Genomic DNA, 20,563 nt, shown 5'->3' on the forward strand with positions numbered 1-20,563 from the left:
ATTTTGATTATTATTATTATTACAAAACATACATTACCCACTTCAGCCCTATATACATTTCTGCCATTTGAAAATAGCAGATCTACAAGCTCACAATGTGTCCATCTTTATACATTTGAAAAGTTGTGAAATGGGACATTCTGCATAATTTAGTACTTTCTACTTTTGGTACTTTAAGTACATTTCAATACCAATACTTTTGTACTTTTACTCAAGCACATTTTGAATTCCGGACTTTTACTTAAGAATAAGAATCTTTAACATTTTGGGACATTATTGCTTAGTTTCACAGTACAGGGAGGAGAGACAGGAAAGAGGGCATGTGTGTGCTTGTATTTACAGTATTTCTACATTGCAGTATTGATACTTTCACTTAAGTAAAAAATGTGAGTGCTTTTTCTACCACTGGTCCCCCCCAGCCAGACCACTTTGCACCTGTTCAAAACACCACCAGCTCATCATCAATAAGTAGTAACTTGCTGTGCAACAGACCTTCAGAATGATGAATCCAGTTTTGTTTTTTTATGGGTCAGCAGCAGAGCTGTTGATATGCCAATTGCCATATTCTAAATGGAATTGATGGAGTTTACTTTTAATGTTTGTACTGGGTGGGGAAACTAACTTTAAGGCTTATTGACACATAATAAGAGATCAGTCAGCTGACGTACTGTGTCAACATAAGAAATCAGCTGATGTCAGGTGCGTCCTGCGTGGGCGTGCTGCGAGAGAGAGAGAGAGAGAGAGAGAGAGAGAGAGAGAGAGAGAGAGAGAGAGAGAGAGAGAGAGAGAGAGAGAGAGAGAGAGAGAGAGAGTTAAGGGAGGAGGGAGAGAGAGAGAGAGAAAGAGGGAGAGAGAGAGGGGGAGGAGGGAGTTGGGATGAGAGAGGGAGGGAGCGTCATAGATAACTGGTGTTAAGTGACAAACCCATGGACAAACCTTGTGAGTGTGTGTTTCCTATTTCCTGTTGCGACGTGACCTACACCTCTTCAGAACCTCTGAACTGCTGCCCACCTCAGTTGCATTTGGAAAGAAGGTACTGTGACAAATTATATGAATATATATTTATGTAAATTACACCAGGGAAGGGAGCACTTTATTCCCAAACTTCCCATTATTTTTTTATTTATTTTTTTGCTAGGGGCTATGCTAAGAAGCTGCCAGATATTTTTATTAATATCGACAGATAGGCTGACAAGGAGACTCGCTCACTGCATGAAGATATAGGAAAAACTCCTTAGACGAGACTTAAAGAAAATGTTTTTCTTTATTTTATGATGCCCATAGTGTGCTCGGTGCTCAGTGAATTAAAAAGCAAAACGTTTTCAGTCCTCCCAGGACCTTCGTCAGTGCTATAATGCATTGACGAAGGTCCTGGGAGGACTGAAAAAAAAAACGTTTTGCTTTTTAATTCACTGAGCACCGAGCACACTATGGGCATCATAAAATAAAGAAAAACATTTTCTTTAAGTCTCGTCTAAGGAGTTTTTCCTATATCTTCATGCAGTGAGCGAGTCTCTTGTCAGCCTATCTTTATGTTTTTCGAGACCACCGCACCTGCAGTTAATCTTTATCAAAAGGACAAAGAAAGGCGCAACAGTTCTCCTGTTCTTTATTAATATCGACAGAAATTATACAAAATGTCAGAATCAAATAAAATAAAAAAAACCTCGGTCGGTTGTTGTCCAAGGCTAATAGGTAACCAGTAGGGAAGATTTCAGCATGTTTATCTCCGTGGCAAGACGAGGCTACATTCTGCAACAAAATCTTATCAAAAAAGGTAGCCATTCACATGACGCTCGTCTGTGGTCACAACCGTCATGGAACCACTTGTTCCTGGTTTGAGAATGTTTTACATTTACAACCGGTACATCTACATAAACGTTCTGATTTCAAATATAAAGTGCTTACCCCACGGCCACGGATGTAACAAGTCAAAGCGCCTGGGTGTAAGTACCCGTATCTTCCGTATTGTTTAATGAAAGCATTTTAATCCGATCGGCGGCCAATTTCTGTTTTTGTATGATGTATCAGAGTGCAATACAGCTCCCAAACGATAGGGGCGCGTAGTTGAGAGCATATGGAGATAATTTGAAAAAATTGCCACCGATCGGATAACATTATTTTTTATTGAACAATACGGAAGATACGGGTACTTAGACCCGTGCGCTTTAACTTGTTACATTTGTGGCTTTGGGGTAAGCACTTTATATTTGAAATCTGAACGTTAATGTAGATGTAGTGGTTGTAAATGTAAAGCATTCTCAAACCAGGAACAAGTGGCTGACCATGAGAATGACTCACTGTCACTGCTAGTTTCGGTTCTGTAAGTTTCGTTTCTCTTTGGCAGCGTGTGACGTATAAGCTCCTCTGTATCTACCAGTGTGAAAGTAACTAAGTACATTTACTTAAGTACTGTACTTAAGTAAACATTTTAAGTACTTTTACTTTTCTGGAGTATTTCCAAATTTCAATACTTACTTCTACTCCAGTACATCTCAGAGGCAAATGTACTTTTACTCCACTACAACATACATTTACCACTTCACCACTATTTAAACTTTGGCTATTTGAAAATAGCCGATCTACAAGCTCACAACGTTGTGAGCTTGTAGATCTGCTATTTTCTAAACATGTTTATACATTTTAGACATAATGTATAAAACATAATGTGAAACAGGACATTCTGCATAACGAGTACTTTTCTTTTGGTACTTAAGTATATTTTGATGTCAATACTTTTGTACTTTTACTCAAGTAAATTTTGATTACCGGACTTTTACTTGTAACAGAGTATTTCTGCATTGCAGTATTGATATTTTCCACCATTGCTCTGTAGGTGCTGTGCATGAGCTCCCATGATGATGATGGCTGACGTGGATGATAAGCTGTCTCTGATGGGTCTGGAGGAAGAGCTGACCTGCAGCATCTGCCTCTGTCCATTCGACTGTCCGGTCACAATCCCCTGCGGACACAACTTCTGTCAAGACTGTCTCCTGACCACCTGGAGAGACAGCTACGTCTGCCCCCAGTGCAGGACCACCTTTGCTACAAAGCCCAAGTTGACGAAGAACACGGTGCTCAGCACGGTGGTCGAAGCCTTCAAAATGAAGTCCAACCAGAGCGAGTCGGAGGACTCTGAGTCTGAGCCGGACCTGTACGAAGAAGCGGAGCCGGTCGAGGCTGAGAAGGGAAAAAGAAGAGCAAGGGGAGGGAGAGGAAAAAAAAAAAAGGAAGAGCAGGTGCCACTGCCAGTCCCAGCCGCCATATTGTGTGACACCTGTATGGAGGACGTGGCATACAAGACCTGCCTTACCTGCATGGCATCCTACTGTGCTGTCCACTTGAGGCCTCACCACGAGAACCTCATATTCCGCACGCACGAGCTCACGGAACCACTGGGTGACCTGGCCGAGCGCATCTGCCAGGAACACCACAAGATGATGGACTTCTTCTGTGTCACTCATAGCCGATGCATCTGTAGCTTCTGCCTCCAGCAGGTTCACAAAGGTTGCACTTTCTCCACCCCTGATGAGCAGAGAGCGCTGAAACAGGTGTGTGTGTGTGTGTGTGTGTGTGTGTGTGGTTTACTGTGTGCATTCAGACGCAAAGGGGGCGGTAACGCCATCAAAAAAAGCTCCCACTCACAGCTCCCACTGTGTAATTTTCTCTCTGAGGTTACCATAGTAACATGTAGTGCAGCAGATAACCAAAACAATCGTTCAATTTGTGATAAAAGCATGAAATTTGGTACACTTATAGCCAAAGGCATTCCAAAAAGAATTGGATATGGAGCCATCATGAATTTTCAATTTTTCAAAATGGCCGCCAGCAAAAACTGTTTTCTTATGAATGATGGATATAATATGATATTTCAGACTTATTTACTATACATAGTATCTCTGTGTCGAATTATAAATTTTTCTTGATGCAAGAGTTGAATTAGGAACTTTCTAAGAAGCTTCCATCTATCTCACAAGACTCATATTAAGTGAGGCTAAACCTAGGGTCTATCACATTGAAGACCATTCACACTCGCCTTCACAGAAACAGAGAGCTGTGCACTGTAATTGAGCTTTTTTGCACTTGCACTGCCCAACACAACCCTTCTTACATTTGCAAGAGACAAGTTCATAACTGGACTGGCCTGCATCTGGTAGGCATGTCCAGAAGGGTTCATAGTCCCCCTCAGATGTCTTTGACCAGCCCCATTTGCCAGTGAAGGTAGTTCTGGTGTTGACACCAGCACTTGACCCCACACGTGGCCTCCTTGGTATACTGCTCTCTTGACATGCTCTTCTAGGGCAGCCTTGGTCGGAGGGATTGATTGTACATTGTGCCTCTTTGCAAATAACTTCCTCCTTGCCGTATCTATTTCTGTGCATGTGCTGGTTCGGTCATAGAGTAAGAAAATAAACCTCTCAATTGTGGTCATTACCTCCTGTGGTATGTCATTTGGTGCTGAAGACAATTTCAACAGGGCATGTGTAAGCTCAGGAAACACAGTCCATACAGCCCACGCAGTCTTTTTCCCATGGCCAGCAAAGCTTGACACAGTGTCACAACCCGTCAATGCATGGAACAATGGTAGTGCGCGTGCTTTCTCAGGCCTCTTTTCTTGCCATTATAAAATTTTTTTCGGCTATACGGCTGCCATCTTGAAAGAAACAGTGGTCATATTCAGTTGTGAGGTAGAAGGAAGCTTCTGGCCAATTCCAAAGTTTCAAATTTGAATTCTGCATCATAAAAAATTACTGATTTGACACCGAGATCACCCATATCATACAAGTGATGACTGCCATCTTGAAAAATGGCGGCCATCTTGAATATTCGATGACAATTTTCTATTATCCAAAAGACATTTACCAAGTACTATGTATAGTAAATAAGTCTGAAATATCATATTATATCCATCATTCATAAGAAAACAGTTGTTGCTGGCGGCCATTTTGAAAAATTGAAAATTCATGATGGCTCCATATCCAATTCTTTTTGGAATGCCTTTAGCTATAAGTGTACCAAATGTCATGCTTTTATCACAAACTGAACGATTCCTTTGTATTTGGGAGCTAAGCTGAGCTTGGACTACATGGTCATTTTGTGCATGTGTGTTGTTTCAGTTTTTAAATAATCACCTTTGTCTCGTGGGCAGCAAACACACCCATGATATGACACCTTTTGTATTTGTTATTGTAGTCTGACTTGAGAGACAAGTTGTCTTTGCTGGGTGGCAAGATCAAGAAGAACCAAAAAGTGATATCTCAAATGAATGACATGGAGACCAAGATAAAGGTAACACCCCTGATATTTCCAGAATCATCATTTTATTGACAAATGCATTTAAGCACATATGCAATTTGTTACACAGCAAAATCCTGAGTGTTAGTTTAAAAATATGTTTTTTTTTTTTTTAAATGGACCGTTGTAGGGTACCGTAAATGTTTACACTCAGTTAAAATAATAACACCAACAGGCTCAGTAATACACTCAAAATATTGCGCTTTTTTTTTTAAAGATCAGTAATCTTTATGTATGATTCCTACTGTAATGTACTGTAATGTAATTACAATGTAATGTAATGTAATGTACTCATTTGCATTTATTTGCAAACTATGAATAAAAGAGCATAATGCATTTCTATTTAACTATCTTCTCTGACTGTCACTAGGACTCAGCATCCAGCAGGAAGAGCGCTCTGGAGTCTGAGTATCAGCAGATGCGAGAGCTGTTGGACATTGAGTTTCGCACAGCGCTCAACACCGTGGATCAAGAGCAGGAAACTGCTCAGACGTCGCTCCAGCGCCTCATCAAGAGGTTTTCTCAGAATGTGGAGCAACTGAGTGCTTCCAAAGATGGCATCAACAGCTTGTTGGGTCAGTCCCAAACCGTGGCCTTCCTTCAGGTGAGATGACATTTGTGACAAGGAAATTGCAGGTAGATTAGATTAGTTATAATAAAAAAAGCATCCCAGAAATAAAATGTTGAAATTTCCCCAGGATCAAAGGGGTAGTAGTGCACATCCGACCACTTGACAGGTGCTGGCCCCAACGTGAACTCGGATCAAAGGCAACAAATTTAAGCACTGTATATGCTCACAGAGATGAATCCTTTATTTAAGCAGATTAACGTTTCGGGGCCGATGCCCATCTTCATACTGAAAGTTGCTGCCACTTAAGCCTGAAAGCTTTGTACAATGAAAATAGCTGATCTACAATCTCACGCGTTGCCATGTGACCAGGGGTGCAATGCTCACTGGACGGCCTTGCACGCCGTGCCGGAACCTATTTGACCAGGAGCACATGCAGGCACACGCATAGATTTAAAACTACTTTAAATTCGCACCTCAACAAAGTTTTCAAAGGCTCCCGACTCACACCTAGCGAATTAACATAGGAATAAGCCTAGATGCATATCAATTGTCCATTGTGTGACTTGCAGTGTAGGTGTTAAGCGACGTGCGCGTCACGTCATTGAAATAGAGTGCAAGAACATCCCAAATGAGCAATGCATGCCTGCATGTGACGCGTTGTGAGCTTATAGATCAGCTATTTTCACCACGCGACACCGGCATACATATGTATAAATTATAGGCCGAGGCTGTTTTTCGCCTATAATGACGCCAGGGTTAATGTGGTTAAAAGAAAGAACGACAAAAAAATAAAACAATTAATATTCTTCCTTTTTATGCTACAGGCCTCAGTTGACCTGCCCTCTGTTGTAAGCTTTGACCCATACACCCCTCGAATCACCCTGGACTCCAAGGCAGTGACGGGGTCGCAGGCCTTCGCTGCTGTGCTGAAGGAACATCTACTGTACATATTCAAACAACCCATTGAGGCCAGGCTGCAGATGCTAAAACCAGGTAGGTGTGGAAAATTGTGAAACAAAAGAAAAACAAACAGTACAGGTGAGGAAAAGACTGCTCAATATGTGTCTAAAAACATCTAACTCCATGAGAGAAAAGGGGAGACAGGCCAGCTAATTTTGCACAATTCCACGGTATCACAAAAAACTTTTGACGGATTGGAGTTGATAAAATAATTATGAGTAACACTTTCTATGAAGCTCATAACCAGTGTTGGGTAACGTGCGTTAGTAACGTAACGCCGTTACATAATATATTACCGAATTGCGGTAACGGGTAATATAACGCATTACTACAAGGAGAAGCTGTAATATATTATTAAAATGACACTACGTTACTACGTTACTTTGTGCGTTACCCACCAAAGTGAAGGTGTTTTTTTTATCCACCCACAAAGCCGCAGCATCTAGCCTAGTAAAGGTATTAAATTGGTTGTCAGTTGGCAGCAGTGTGCACATCTAATTGCAAAAACCTGAAGCTTATTTTGTCTTGATCAACAGCAATACATTTGACAAAATACAGCGAAATCCCCAAATTCTTAATATCCAGTACGGTAAGCAGTAGAAATTAACTGCAAACAAATTCAAAGTTATATGCTATCAATATCACACAAAAGTAGAGAGAAGCTGTGATCTCACCTCACAAACAAATGGACAAGAAATAATCCTTTTGCAAACAACATCCATGTTCTGTTCGTTTGTCAACAATGATCTAAATCAGCGATGTCAAACTGGTGTTTCGCGGGCCATTTCTGGCACATCCATGTTCTGTTCGTTTGTCAACAATGATCTAAATGGGAAGTTTATTTCATCAGCTAGAATGTGACAGTTTTAGTCCGTTTTTTGGTGCGCAACACAACCCTCGTTTAAGTGAATTGCTTTCACCTGCTGTTGCTGTTACTTAGGTACAGTACTTGAGTAAATGTAATCAGTTACTTTACACCACTGTTGTTCTATAAATCTAATTATTTAACCACCCACACACATTACCAGGTATTGTTTGACTTCAAATTGAATTATTCTACTTAAAATGGTTTATTATTATTATTATTATTATTATTATTATTATTATTATTATTATTATTATTATTATTATTACAAATTGCATTGTTTGTTTTTAATGTCAATAATTAACACATTAACCGCCAAGAACGTAGTCCTACGGTCCGTTAAATCCAACTGTTAAGCGCCGAGACCGTAGCCCTACGGTCCACGGTCTTTTCGCGCTATTCACTTCCGGGTTCACTTTCGGAATTTTTTTGATCCACTTCCGTTTCCGGTTTGATGACCGGAAATAGAATTATTTGGGATCCGGTTTTGACGATCACGCCCGCTCCCATTCTACAGACGAAACTGAAACTCAATTCTCTTCCTGTAGTTTTTTCTCCTCGCATTTCACTGTTTAACGTAATCCGCTCTAACTACAACATGGATGCCCCGTTTGACACGCGATCTTCACTGGGAGATACAGGGAGATCTCGCGGATGTAAACAGACCGTGTAGAGCTCAATCTTAAGGATTTTAACAAGATCTATGGCGACATGAAAAAAACAAAAAAACAACAAAAACACCTTGGCACTGGTGAGTACATTATGAGATTAACCTCTGGCGGTCGATGTGTTAAAGTAGCTATTATTCTTAATACATTTAAAAAAAAAGTGATATGCATAGTTAGTAGCAGTCTGAGTGCGTGTGAGCGCGCATGTGCGTCCGCAACTGGTTCCGGCCCCCATCAAGTCACCATTTGACCAATCTGGCCCTCACCCCAAAATGAGTTTGACACCCCTGATCTAAATGGAAAGTTTATTTCAGCAGCTAGAATGCGACAGTTTGACATAGTTTGAGACATTTTTGCTGCAGGCCAGTCCTCGTTTAAGTTAATTGCTTTCACCTGTTGTTCTGCTTTGCGCAACAGGGCATAATCTCCGCCAGGCCAGGTTTACCTACCCAGGCCATGAAATTCATAGGCAGTCATATTAGCCAATTAGAATGAAATCTGCTAAAACTGACTCATATACTGATACAGAACCATATATAGGCTATTGCCGCTGTCGGATGGAAACCTTGTATGTTCTTTTTTTAATTATTATTTTAAAACAATTTAAAATTTTGAAAATAGCCAATCTGCAAGCTATAATTATTAATAATTAAGAAATATTATATTTTAAATAGTGAAAAATCAACTAAAGTCATTATTAGTGCAAGTTAAATCACATTTAATTTGAATGAAAATAACTTGTGGGGAAAATACATAAAATCTCTAATCTGTGAATCTAATGTGATTCATGTGACCCCTACTTCAGTCAGTGAAGACCAGGGCTGAAAGTGACATATTGAGACCAGTATAACTTTGTACAAATATTGGTAATTTGCAAACACATTATTTTGTGAAATAAATGGGTTATATTTCACAGATAGTTATTCTTGTACTATATTAAAATAAAATCATCCTTAACCTTCAAGTTCAATTCATACATCTACAAGTTAGTTTGTAGATTTGGATTATTATTACAGAACATACATTAACCACTTAGCCCTACATTTCAGCCATTTGAAAATAGCAGATCTACAAGCACTTTCATTTGCATTCTATGCTGCTCATGCAGTCCTTGTTCTGTGGACTTTAATTTAAAAAAAAAGGTATAGAAAGAAAAGGTATAGAAAGATAAAGATATACTGTATATACTACATCAAAGCTTAGTCCTTCCCGCAGCCGACCCGGGTTCGAATCCGACCTGAGGTCGTTTGCTGCATGTACTTGCCCAAATCTCTCTGGCCATTTCCTGTGTCTCTCTTCTGTTGCTATAAAATACAGACTTAAAAAAGCCACCCACAAAAGGCCAGTGTACTTTGAATGTTTCATTAACCCTTTATAACTCAGACTTAAAAGTGCTGTCTGTTTTCATTACAGAACTCAACATTGGCATGTGTGTAACTGGTGAGTTGGCGTCAATTGAGCCACGATGGATGGCAATCAAATCTAATGGAATGAATCCTTGTATAGACGAATCCACAGAGCGCTGCGGTGTCAGACTCCTGCTGCGGTGTGCATTCTGACACCGCAGTTATGATTGCGCCAGGAGAGTGCTTTGTGGATTCGTCTATAGTGCAGGGCTTCTCTATTTGGTGCTAAATTGGTTGGTGTTGGGTAGCTACAGTATTTTAAATTCCATGCATAAAGAAAGCCTCTTGTAATGAGAGATTTGGTATCAACAGGTGAAACGAGTGCTCTCAACTGCAATAACAGTTCCACAGCCACTATTTGCTATTATCATTTCAATTCTGACTCACAGTTTTGGCGATTACAATTTTAAGACATGGCTTTGTGCCGAGGTAGTAAATGACAATATTTGCATGGCGACCATATTGTCCACCCTGTGCTGGACATCCCATGGACATCCCACTTCAGTTCTAGGCAAAACCCCGCTGTGATTGGCCAGTAGTCGCTGTGATTGACAGTTCTCGTTTTTGCAACTATGCCTAAATCTAACCTTAACCCTAACCTCAGTAAAACGATGGCTAAACCTAACCTCAGTAAGACTATGGCTTAACCTAACCCTAACCTCAGTAAGACTATGGCTAAACCTAACCCTAACCTCAGTAAGACTATGGCTAAACCTAACCCTAACATCAGTAAGACTATGGCTTAACCTAACCCTAACCTCAGTAAGACTATGGCTAAACCTAACCCTAACCTCAGTAAGACTATGCCTAAACCTAACCTTAAGCTCAGTAAAACTATCCCTGCCAGGGAGCCAATCAAGACAGGTAAGGCAGGTCTATATCCTATAACGTTGGTGGGCTTCAAAATCACGCGTGCTGGACAATAGCCTCTGCGTTCTCAGGACATCTTTATGCTTTCTGTCCTAAATGCCTGTATGGAAATTTGAAAAAGGGGTTTTATGTATTCTGTAGCCTAGGTGTGGAATGCTGCAGAAAAGACTTGAAACTCAGTGAATTGATTTAGGTTGAATGCTTTTAAATCCATAATGAAAGAATAAGAGGCAGATTCTTTAATATGTCAATGTTTTCTTTTTTTATCTGGTCACAAAATTGACTCTGATTAATTTTTTTACACAGCTGCGTTGGTGTCAATTGAGCAGTGATGAATGACAATCAAATCAAATGAATCCTTGTATGGCGCCGTACTTGTCTTAATTGGTGCTAAATTGGTTGTTGGATCACTACAGTATTTTAAATTCCATGCATAAAGAAAGGCTCTTGTAATGAGAGGTTTGGTATCTACAGGTGAAACAAGTGCTCCTCATCTTGGATTTAGTGTCTTCTCACCTGCAAGAACAGTTCCACAGCCACTATTTGGTATTCTCATTTACATTTCTGTTTCACAGTTTTGGCGAGTACAATTTTAAGACATGGCGGCCATATTGTTCACTCCGTGCAAGACAGTAGTCTTTGCGTTTTCAGGACATTTTTAAGCTTTCTGTCCTAAATGCCTGTATGGAATTAGGGTGTTTGTGTATTCTGTAACCGAGGCATGGAATACATTGCAGAAAGACTTGAAACTCAGTGAATTGATTTAGCTTAAATGCCTTTAAATCCATGATGAAATAATCAGAGGTAGATTCTTTAATATGTCTTGTTTTCTTTTTATCTGGTCACAAAATTGACTCGACAGGTGAACAAAATGCTTCTCATCCTGGGTTTAGTGTCTTCTCACCTGCAAGAACTGGTCCACAGCCACTATTTGGTATGATCATTTCTGTCTTACAGTTTTGGCGAGTACAGTTTGCTTTGTGCCAGAGTAGTATTTGACCATTTTCACATGGCGGCCATTTTGCTTGGGATTGTTAATCCCAGGGTCGGCAGTGGCTCAGGTGGTAGAGCGGGTTCCCGGTTAGATCCCCGGCTCCCCCTGGGTACTAGTGTAGAAGTGTCCTTGAGTAAGACACTGAAACACAACTTCTCCCAATGAACAGGTTTGTGCCTTGTATGGGTTACACAGTGCTTTGCACTGTGTATAAAGTGCTTTAGATAAAGGCGCTATATAAATGCACCATTTACCGACCCTGTCCCCCTTCCTCCCGAGTATGACATAAGAGCAAAATGGCTGCTGTGTCAATATGTTCCATGCTATTGATTGATTTGAATACTTTATTAGACAGAAATGTAAACAGCATGAGCCGAGGTACAGTCAGACATTTAGGCTAAAAGGATAACACAAAAAACTTTGGAAGAATGCTTAAATGTTTGCTGCTGGGTTTCAGGTGCAGGGCCACCGCACCAAGGACAACAAAGACACTTCGGGCCACCGCTCCAAGGACAACAAAGACACCTCGGACCACCGCTCCAAGGACAACAAAGACACCTCGGACCACCGCAGCACCTCAGGTCCCCAAGTCCAGGGGCGCCGCTCAGGGCTGGCCAGGCCAAGAAACCACCAAGTAGGAAAATGCTGTCAATGACTAAACTCGGATCTAATTATTGTCCTTATTCTGATGATGAGAATAATTTGATTAAACTGCTTACTTACTATGTCCGTAGAAAACATGGAATGCAACTCTTAATACATTTTAATATTCCCAATTCCATTTATTATGTGTGTGTGTGTGTGTGTTAGAGCTGGGCTCGGGCCAACTTTAAACCTGACCATTAATTATTATTATGCGTCTGACCTGAGCCCGAGTCGACGCAATTATCATTTTATTTTTGTAGACACTTCGTTACACTTAACACTGTCACAAACGTGTTAATGTTACAGCATGCCTGTTTACCCCGATTGAACTTGTGTGGGCTTGAAAATTATCATGAAAAGGCATAATTTTTGGTAGATTGTACATGCCGTTATAATAACATTTCAGTCGTGTTACCATTGATGATCGTCAACGCAGGCTATTCATCATGATATGGACTCAACTGTTGACTGTTTGTTTTCGGTAGATTTTTAAAAAGGTTCCCCAAGACAAATTTAGTTAACTCCTATCATCCACTAACAGCTCTGTGTGTGTTTGTGTGTGCTTACATATCAAAGCATGTAATATTGCGTTCCCTTCCTGTGAACACAGCCGCGTCATTGTCTGGACAACAAAGTGTTATCACGTAAACCAGGAAGTAGTAGCCTGACACAGAGACTAACAGTGCAGCTGTAGCCTATCATTTTTATAGATTTTTACACAATATGAACAACATGATTTTAAGAATGCATCAATGGGATGCCTTCTTAAAGTCAAACTTTTGACTTTATTTTGTTACTAATGCTATAGTTTTGTTACTGTTGCTTTTCCCTTTTAGAACAAAACAAGGACCAAACCAAGAAGAGAGAAACTGACAGTATGAAATCTTCATTTACCATGCTTGTGTTTCCTTGATATATTTCCTTTTTTTAATTTATTTTTTATAGATATACTCACTATGTCTTAAGGGAAAAAGCTGGAGCATACTGATCATCTTAAAAACCTAATAGCTACAAAAAGGAGGATTACTGAATGATGTTTTGACAGCAGTGTCCTTGAAGACGGAAAACCTTTTTGTACCTATCTCAATGTTTTTAAGATGATCCGTGTGCTTCAGCTGTTTCCTTTTTGATGCTGCTAAAGTGGGTCTTGGCATGTGAACTTTCTCAAGTTTATATATAGTGTATGTATGTACCTGTGAGGATGGTGTCAATACAGAGCATTCAATTAACACTTCCACAGTTTTTAATGTTTAAGCACTCAGTCACTTAATAATAATAATAATAATACCTGGGATTTATATAGCGCTTTTCTGAATACTCAAAGACACTTTACAATGCTAAACTAAGTGGAACACAATCAAAACAAAACAACTTTAATAAGAAAAAAAACAAGAGAATAAAAAGTTAAAAAGGCTGCAGGCAAGACTCCATGTCAACTACACTAGTCGCAGTCTCAATATATATATTTTTTTCATATGAATCAAATCTATTATTATTGTTACTATTGGGCCACTTGCATTTAACCTTGATTTTGATTTTAGAATGTATTCCAATAAAACATGATGTTTTTGTAGAACAAGGCAAGAAGCCACCCTGTCCTCAAAAAGACGGTACAAGCCATATGAAAGCAGCCCATTCCACGGAGAACCTATTGGATTTGACAATGACTGAGTTGGATTTGACACTGAAAGAGCCACCCAGAGACCGCCCCCAGTCGAAGGAACCTAGTAGAAGAGGAACCCCAGGTAGAAGAGCCTGTCAACTTTTAAAATAGAGAAATGGAATACAATTAGGCAATTCCAGTGCTCTCCATTACTGACCCATTGTCTGTAATGTGGAAGGTTTTGAGTGATGTCACAATAAAATATATAATCAAATAAATATTATGTTATGTAAGAGTTTCTTCCCAGATGCAGTGGCACAATAATCAATCATGTTTTGACTATATTCCCTCTCCCTCTCTAATTGATTTATCCTCTTATCTAGAACCCTCAGGAATCCCTCCTAGCATTACATCTGCTGCCAAAAGAACAGAGCTTCTACAATGTAAGATTATGGGCATGTTAAGATCAGTATCATCATGTCACATGTGGAGCTGCAGTACCTCAATGTTAACGTCCGTTTGTCTCCCCAAAATAGATGGCACAGTGCTCACCTTCGACCCAAAGACGGCCCACAAGCGCATTGCCCTCAGCGAGGAATTTACCATGGCCACGGTGTCCGACGAGCCCAGAAACTACCCAGACGGTGATGCGCGTTTCACTGTCTGCACCCAGGTGCTCGCTTCCAAGGGTTTCGCTAGAGGGCGTCACTACTGGGAGGTCAAAATGAGTAGCAACAACTTCATTGGCATAGGGATAGCGTACAACAGCATTGACCGTAAAGGGCCCTCTAGCAGAATGGGTCGCAACAGTCAGTCGTGGTGTGTGGAGTGGTTTAATGTCAAGCTGTCTGCCTGGCATGCTAGCAGCGAGACAGTGCTGGCAAATTCCAGTCCCAAGCGTGTGGGCGTGTTGTTGGATTGTGAGGACGGGGCAGCCACGTTCTATAATGTGGCTGACAGGGCGTATCCCTTCCATACATTCGTGTTCCCATTCACTGAGACGGTATACCCAGCCTTCTGGATCTTCTCTAGCGGTTCATCCGTTTCTTTGTGCAAGATGCAGGCATGAGGCAGTAATCCTGGTCACTATACTGCCTCCCCCTGGCCAGCCGGGGCACCTGATGGAGGGGAAAGGAACTGGTTGGAATAACGTGTTCCTTCCACGCGCTACGTCCAACCAGGGAAACTCCCCCCTGTCAGGTGACAAGAAGGTCAGTAGGCTCTCATGCATTGAAGGAGGCATGAGCTCGGCCCTGGCCTCCCTAGGTTGGCAGAGGGAAGGTAGTGCCCAGGATTACATAGACAATTGGCACTGGGTGTAAAAAATAGGGTTACAAAATCGTGGGATAAAAATTTAAGAAAAAAAAAAAAGATGCAGGCATGACACCCATATACACACCTACACTCTAAAGTAGTTTGTTTTTGTAGTTACACTGCAAAAATAACTGCAATCTAGATGATGTACTGATATACAGCATGCTATAAAGTTAAACCAATGTCATAAAAATTACAATAAGTATGTTGCAGTTGCTGTTCGGATCTCAGTTTTGCCATAATATAGGAATCATTGTATTTGCTTATTGGTCTTGAGTCAAGATGACTTCAACAAAAATAAGAATTTGATAGTCTGTATGACCAGTATATGTAAAATAAGAATGTGTTAGAGAATGAGTAAATATAGCAAGTGTGACTCTGAGTCACTTCTTATTCATTAATATGATTCACATTATCTCATGACCGTTGGTTAATATGACATGCTCTCTTTTTGGAGGATAGAGGTGTTCATCTAGTGGTAGTTGCTTTCTGCAGTTGCCACGTCGTTCAGAGGCTAAATGCATGTACTTCATGGCAGCAGATGGTGGTGTTTGTCTCTGGACCAAATAAAGGAATAGACTAAACACTACAGTACATGCAACGTGCAATATTTGTTTGTGTTTACCGACTTGACTATACCAATGATAACCTGATGCCTCAAAATGTGTCATGATGAAGGAAGCTAAATTGATAACTTGTTTGCCATGTGCAATTTGAATGAGGTATTGGGAGTTTACATGTGAAGATAGGCTTATACTTTCCTTTCAATGTTTACGGTCTTGTCCTATGTGGCTTGACTGATGAGAACATTTGAAAGTTTGAAGTTTGAAGTTCTCTGTGGAAGAAATTGTTTTATACGCAATGCAGCTCCGCTTTGATGCTGAACTTTAGACCCTGCCTCGGTATACCGTGCTGGAATAGTGATTTTGCCACCTGGATCTGATTCTGGAAATAAAACAAAATAAATCACGGGGTTTTCTCAATCACTCAAAAATGTCACAATGGTGTTATCTGTGGTGATCAGTAAGAAAATCTGCAATAAGTGCAAAAAGGAATGCCTTTGTAAATTTTCTCCGCAATCACATTTTGTTCTTATGTCGTAGCCGAACTTTTGCCGTGTGAGAGGGCTTGTCTTAGCTATGCCAGTGATAAAAGATACCATGGCTAATTTACGGCTTTGTGTCTTCTGTCTTGACTTAGCTTCACGGAGTGCATCACGAGTTAATATGGTTTCATAAAATTACAAATCTAAGGATTCTATATCTTCTCTAGATTTAGCAAAAGCTAAGCTGTTCATTCCATGAAGTTGGGTGTCAATCCGCCCATCCTAAAGGACAGGCATGTTGATTTTGGTGTACAGTAAGCCTAATGGCATATCATGTGAAAGCCGTTGCTGGTCAATGCAGAGTTCTATTAAAGATGTTTCTTTTGCCAGACTTAACTGTTTACTGTGGTTACCTGCGGGTTAATGCAGTAAGGTCAAAGATTGGTTGAAATAACAACCAACTACATCTGACTATAGTACTTCAAACTACAGACTGGGTCATTTCATTAAGAATGTTCCCAGTGGGCATTGCATACAGCATAGTTCCATTATATATTGGTACAGACTAAACAAGGGTGCTCCTCAGATTTAAGATTTCAAAAAGCAAAATATGTTGAAATGTAACACTTATTCCATGTCTTTCATTGTAAATGACTGATCTATAATGAAAGAACAAGTAGGATTTCAATGTTTTGCTATGGAAATCAATAGTCTCTGTAACCACTTGTATACAATATGTACTAGTATAGGTAACATGCGGCACTTCACTTTAGTGTATACTACTGCTGGTTGTAATCTGAGTGGGGAATCCCCAGTGTTTCACATTATGCATGTTTTTTTGGATGTCTTTGGTTTTGGATAAACTACTATAGATGTGAAAATCAAAATACAGTCTGCTTTGTTTTTGTGGAATTTAATGCATATTACTGTATTTTCACACTATTACATGTGATATTTATGGGCACATCTTCAGATCCAAATGATCATTCCAGTACATTCAGTTAGACTGATGTCAGTTTTTGACCTGTTTTGGCAAATTTACCAAATCAGCTTGTTTTTCGATTACTTAATGATTGTTTTCAATAAAAGCTTGTTTACTCAGTCCTAGTTCATTTTTGACTGACTTCAACAAAATGTACTCGACTTCCTTCCCACAGCTTAACATGCCACAAGTTCTGACACAATGGTTGCTTAGACATTCATCTCTTAGTTTTGTAGTCATATATTGTATTAATGTCTTGTAGCTCTGACTGCAATCTGTATACACTAAATAATGAAATATAAGCTTGCAGAGCATCAGATTAATTTGAGTTTTACACAGTGGCTGTCTTTCTAAGATTGTACACCCATTCCAAGACTATCAGCCACCTGAATCCTCCTTGTAAAGGGAAGAAACCTCAACCAACCACTTTTTCAACCACATGGAAAGAAAGTCCCGTAAGATAAATGGAATTGAGCAATACATTTAGTATGACTGACAGTGTTGTAAACAGACAGGTCAATGTTCAGATTGGCAACGAGACATTCACAAACACAAGTTAATAATCACAGAAGTTAATCGTCATGGCTAAACTACCTGCAGAATCATTCATCATTAGAAGCAAAATATATATTATACACTCTGGTTGGCAAAGGGTCCTTCTGGAATATACTGTAACTGTAACCAGTGCTGGTCTGACACAGCATAGAAATTTGGCCTGCATCTTCTCTAGTGGCATCGTGAAAGTAAGCTAAATCAGTTAAAATCTCCAGTGATAAGACAACATAAAAATATATTCTCTTTCATTGTCAGTTAAAGTGTGAGCCCTGCTCTCTCCTGAGTCAGAGATTTTGACCTACCGTACATATATCACCCATTTCAGAGCCAGAGTGCCGTTCAGTTCCCCTGAAGCAAAACAAGACAATATCACCATTAACTAAATCTAACACCTATCCAGAGCCTAACTTTAAACTTTACCCATTTTATTACTTAGAATATGTCTGTCTTTCATTTTCATCTACTGTACATGTACCCCCCCCCCCCCCCCACACACACACACACACACACAAATCTGAGAAATCATCACAAATCACGCAGATGACCACTGCACAGCAGAGGTCTTACAGGACAAACAGAGCTGTATAAGGTGACTAATAATTATTAGACTATTTTGTTTCGTTTATTTATCCATCTTGTTTAATGCTGATTTCTTAAAATGGACAAACAAAATAACACTACAGTGTGCGTGCCTGCCTGCACAGCACAAATAGTGCGCACACAAAGTTCAGTACTACTGACAGCGATCATTATTTTGGAATCCAGCCCATTTCAACTAATGACCAATACCTACAGTACCATAAATGAGCAACTACAATGTTTAGAAAATGTGCATGGTGACACTGTCTGTTCATCAAGTACTCACCACCAGTATTTAAACCGTGAGTTTTGAATTTGTTTTTATTTGGAGAATGAGTTCTCTGGGTGAAGGGATGAGAGTCAGAATTGAGAAATAACAGAAAGGCTGGGCAAACTTTTCTAAATTAAAGAAGAAAATGCGTGTCTAATTTTGGCAGTTTAGATATTCCTTGGTCCGCCTTTTTCTGTTTTTAGCTCCACTGTATCATCCGTCCATGCTTGCTGAAATTAAGTAATTGAGCTAGTTAACAGCACTGTTGACAAGTGATTATTTTGGTAGTTCTTGAAGACAGAGAGAGAGGAGGAACAGATGATTTGAAATGTGTCTGATTTGCAATTATATTTTCTGGCCTTTGTTATAAAAAAACGGTCAAAATCATTAGTTACTGGGTTTGAGCCCTTCAATAATGACAGACGATGACTGGCAGGCAGGTAAAAGCAATACAACATTTGCACTCATTCTGTAAGCGACATATCTCACCTTAAGCTTCATGGTGTCAATGGCATCAAGCCCACAGTGCCATCCCCTCCACATACAAGCACCCGAACACTGCCAGGGGAAGCAAGGTGCACAGCTGGAGGGCCTTGGATGGAGCCAGCTCGGCCAGATCGAACACCTGGAGAGGAGAATGTAAAATAGACATGATTAAGACTGTATATTGTGAGGAAGTGAATGTATGATGATATACCATGTGGACCACTGACTGTTATTAGTAGATAGGCTATACAGGTACAGCACAGAGTACCGAAGTCTGACATCAAAACCATGCCCCCTGGTTTATGAAGATGTGTTCTCATTCAAAATTATTTTTAAAATCACTTAATAAGAACTGTACTCCGGGGCATTCTGCCAGAGAGGTGGCTCTATTGGTTATGATATTTTGTTATATTTGATACAGTCTGTGATTACGTTTTTTGGCCTTCTTGTAGCCTAAACTTCCTGGTTTTGATAAGCGTGCATAGGTGCCGATAGGGTGGGGGCCTCGGGTCTACAGCCCCCATGCTCAACTGATCAGCCCCCTCACATCGGGGCCCAATTTCGCATAGTACAGTTCTATGGAAATGACTTTCATGAACGCAGCCTGACACTGCATCGTGACATGTGCCTTGACATGGCAACGAGAGAAGGACGTTGCCTGACTACTTTTCATGATGTAGTTGGGTTCTTGAAAGGTGATGAGGGGAAGAGCAACAGAAAGATTTGCCCAGACCTCACAAGCCAATGGTCTAGGTCAAGTTCAGCCCCCACGGTTGCGCACAAAAAACGGCGCCACTGTAAGCGTGTAGACCTAAATAAAACAAACTAGTTTAAATTGAGCCATCATTGTGAACGCTTCGCTTCGGCGCGCCTCCGTGCGAAGTGGAGCTTACTATGAAACCCTGCTCGGGTTGTGTGTGTCTCTGTCTGTGTGCACTGCCTGTGTGCAGCCGCGCCCCCATGTGACTCACGCTCTCATTGGCTGCTGACAGATCTCAGAGTGGAGCTTACTATGAAACCAACCCGATCGCCCCCCAAACACGGTGAAATAGCACGGATTGACAAACGGCAATTCCGTGCATAGATGACTAGGAACTCCGCAACTCTGTGCATAGGAGAACCATATCCCCCCCATTAACTTCAATACGAGGCGGAGGCAGTCACGTGACTTTCTCTCTACGCTCTCCCCATCACGGTGAAATAACACGGATTACAAGTCCGTAAATACACAACATTTTCGAGCTGCGTTCGCTTCCCGTGTTCGCGCGTCTTACTTGTAGTAAGCAGTTAGCAACAATTAAAGCTGCAATCCATCACAGTCAGTCAATGCATGTTCATCAATCTTTATGTACAGTAAAGTATGTTATTATTACACTATAACTACTAACACATGTGCAGTGGCTGGAGGTGGATTCCCTACTCTTCCATTGAGAAATTTAGAACCTGGTGTCATG

At 40.5% G+C, this 20,563-nt stretch overlaps 1 protein-coding gene across 6 annotated transcripts; it reads left to right on the forward strand.

Annotated features, from left to right (window-relative positions):
- Nucleotides 1-879: 879 nt before the first annotated feature.
- On the forward strand, nt 880-16,242 carry LOC308076952 (E3 ubiquitin/ISG15 ligase TRIM25-like). Of its 6 annotated transcripts, XM_080417473.1 has the most exons (14): nt 880-1,033; nt 2,837-3,551; nt 5,194-5,289; nt 5,666-5,899; nt 6,691-6,859; nt 9,773-9,799; nt 11,110-11,181; nt 11,498-11,569; nt 12,087-12,263; nt 13,111-13,149; nt 13,849-14,019; nt 14,261-14,320; nt 14,414-14,950; nt 15,256-16,242. In XM_080417473.1, the coding sequence occupies exons 2-13, from the start codon at nt 2,856-2,858 to the stop codon at nt 14,944-14,946; spliced, it is 2,346 nt and encodes a 781-aa protein (XP_080273599.1). In that variant the 5' UTR covers nt 880-1,033; nt 2,837-2,855; the 3' UTR covers nt 14,947-14,950; nt 15,256-16,242. The 6 variants fall into 6 exon arrangements, with proteins under 6 accessions (XP_080273599.1, XP_080273598.1, XP_080273601.1 ...); XM_080417472.1 differs by having other exon boundaries at nt 14,414-16,242; XM_080417474.1 differs by lacking the exon at nt 11,110-11,181 and having other exon boundaries at nt 881-1,033; nt 14,414-16,242.
- The last annotated feature ends 4,321 nt before the right edge of the window (nt 16,243-20,563 follow it).

This window comes from Gymnoscopelus braueri, assembly GCF_963280865.1.
Source record: "Gymnoscopelus braueri genome assembly, chromosome: 2".
Lineage (NCBI taxonomy): Eukaryota > Metazoa > Chordata > Actinopteri > Myctophiformes > Myctophidae > Gymnoscopelus > Gymnoscopelus braueri.

What these genes read in the sequence shown, in the direction of transcription:
- LOC308076952 (XM_080417472.1), top strand. Translation starts at nt 2,856, where the DNA reads ATGATGATGATGGCTGACGTGGATGATAAGCTGTCTCTGATGGGTCTG. An exon ending in CATTGGCATGTGTGTAACTG is followed by an intron (nt 9,800 to 11,109) that starts GTGAGTTGGCGT and finishes TGGTATCTACAG; the next exon opens with GTGAAACAAGTGCTCCTCAT. An exon ending in CCAGGCCAAGAAACCACCAA is followed by an intron (nt 12,264 to 13,110) that starts GTAGGAAAATGC and finishes TTTCCCTTTTAG; the next exon opens with AACAAAACAAGGACCAAACC.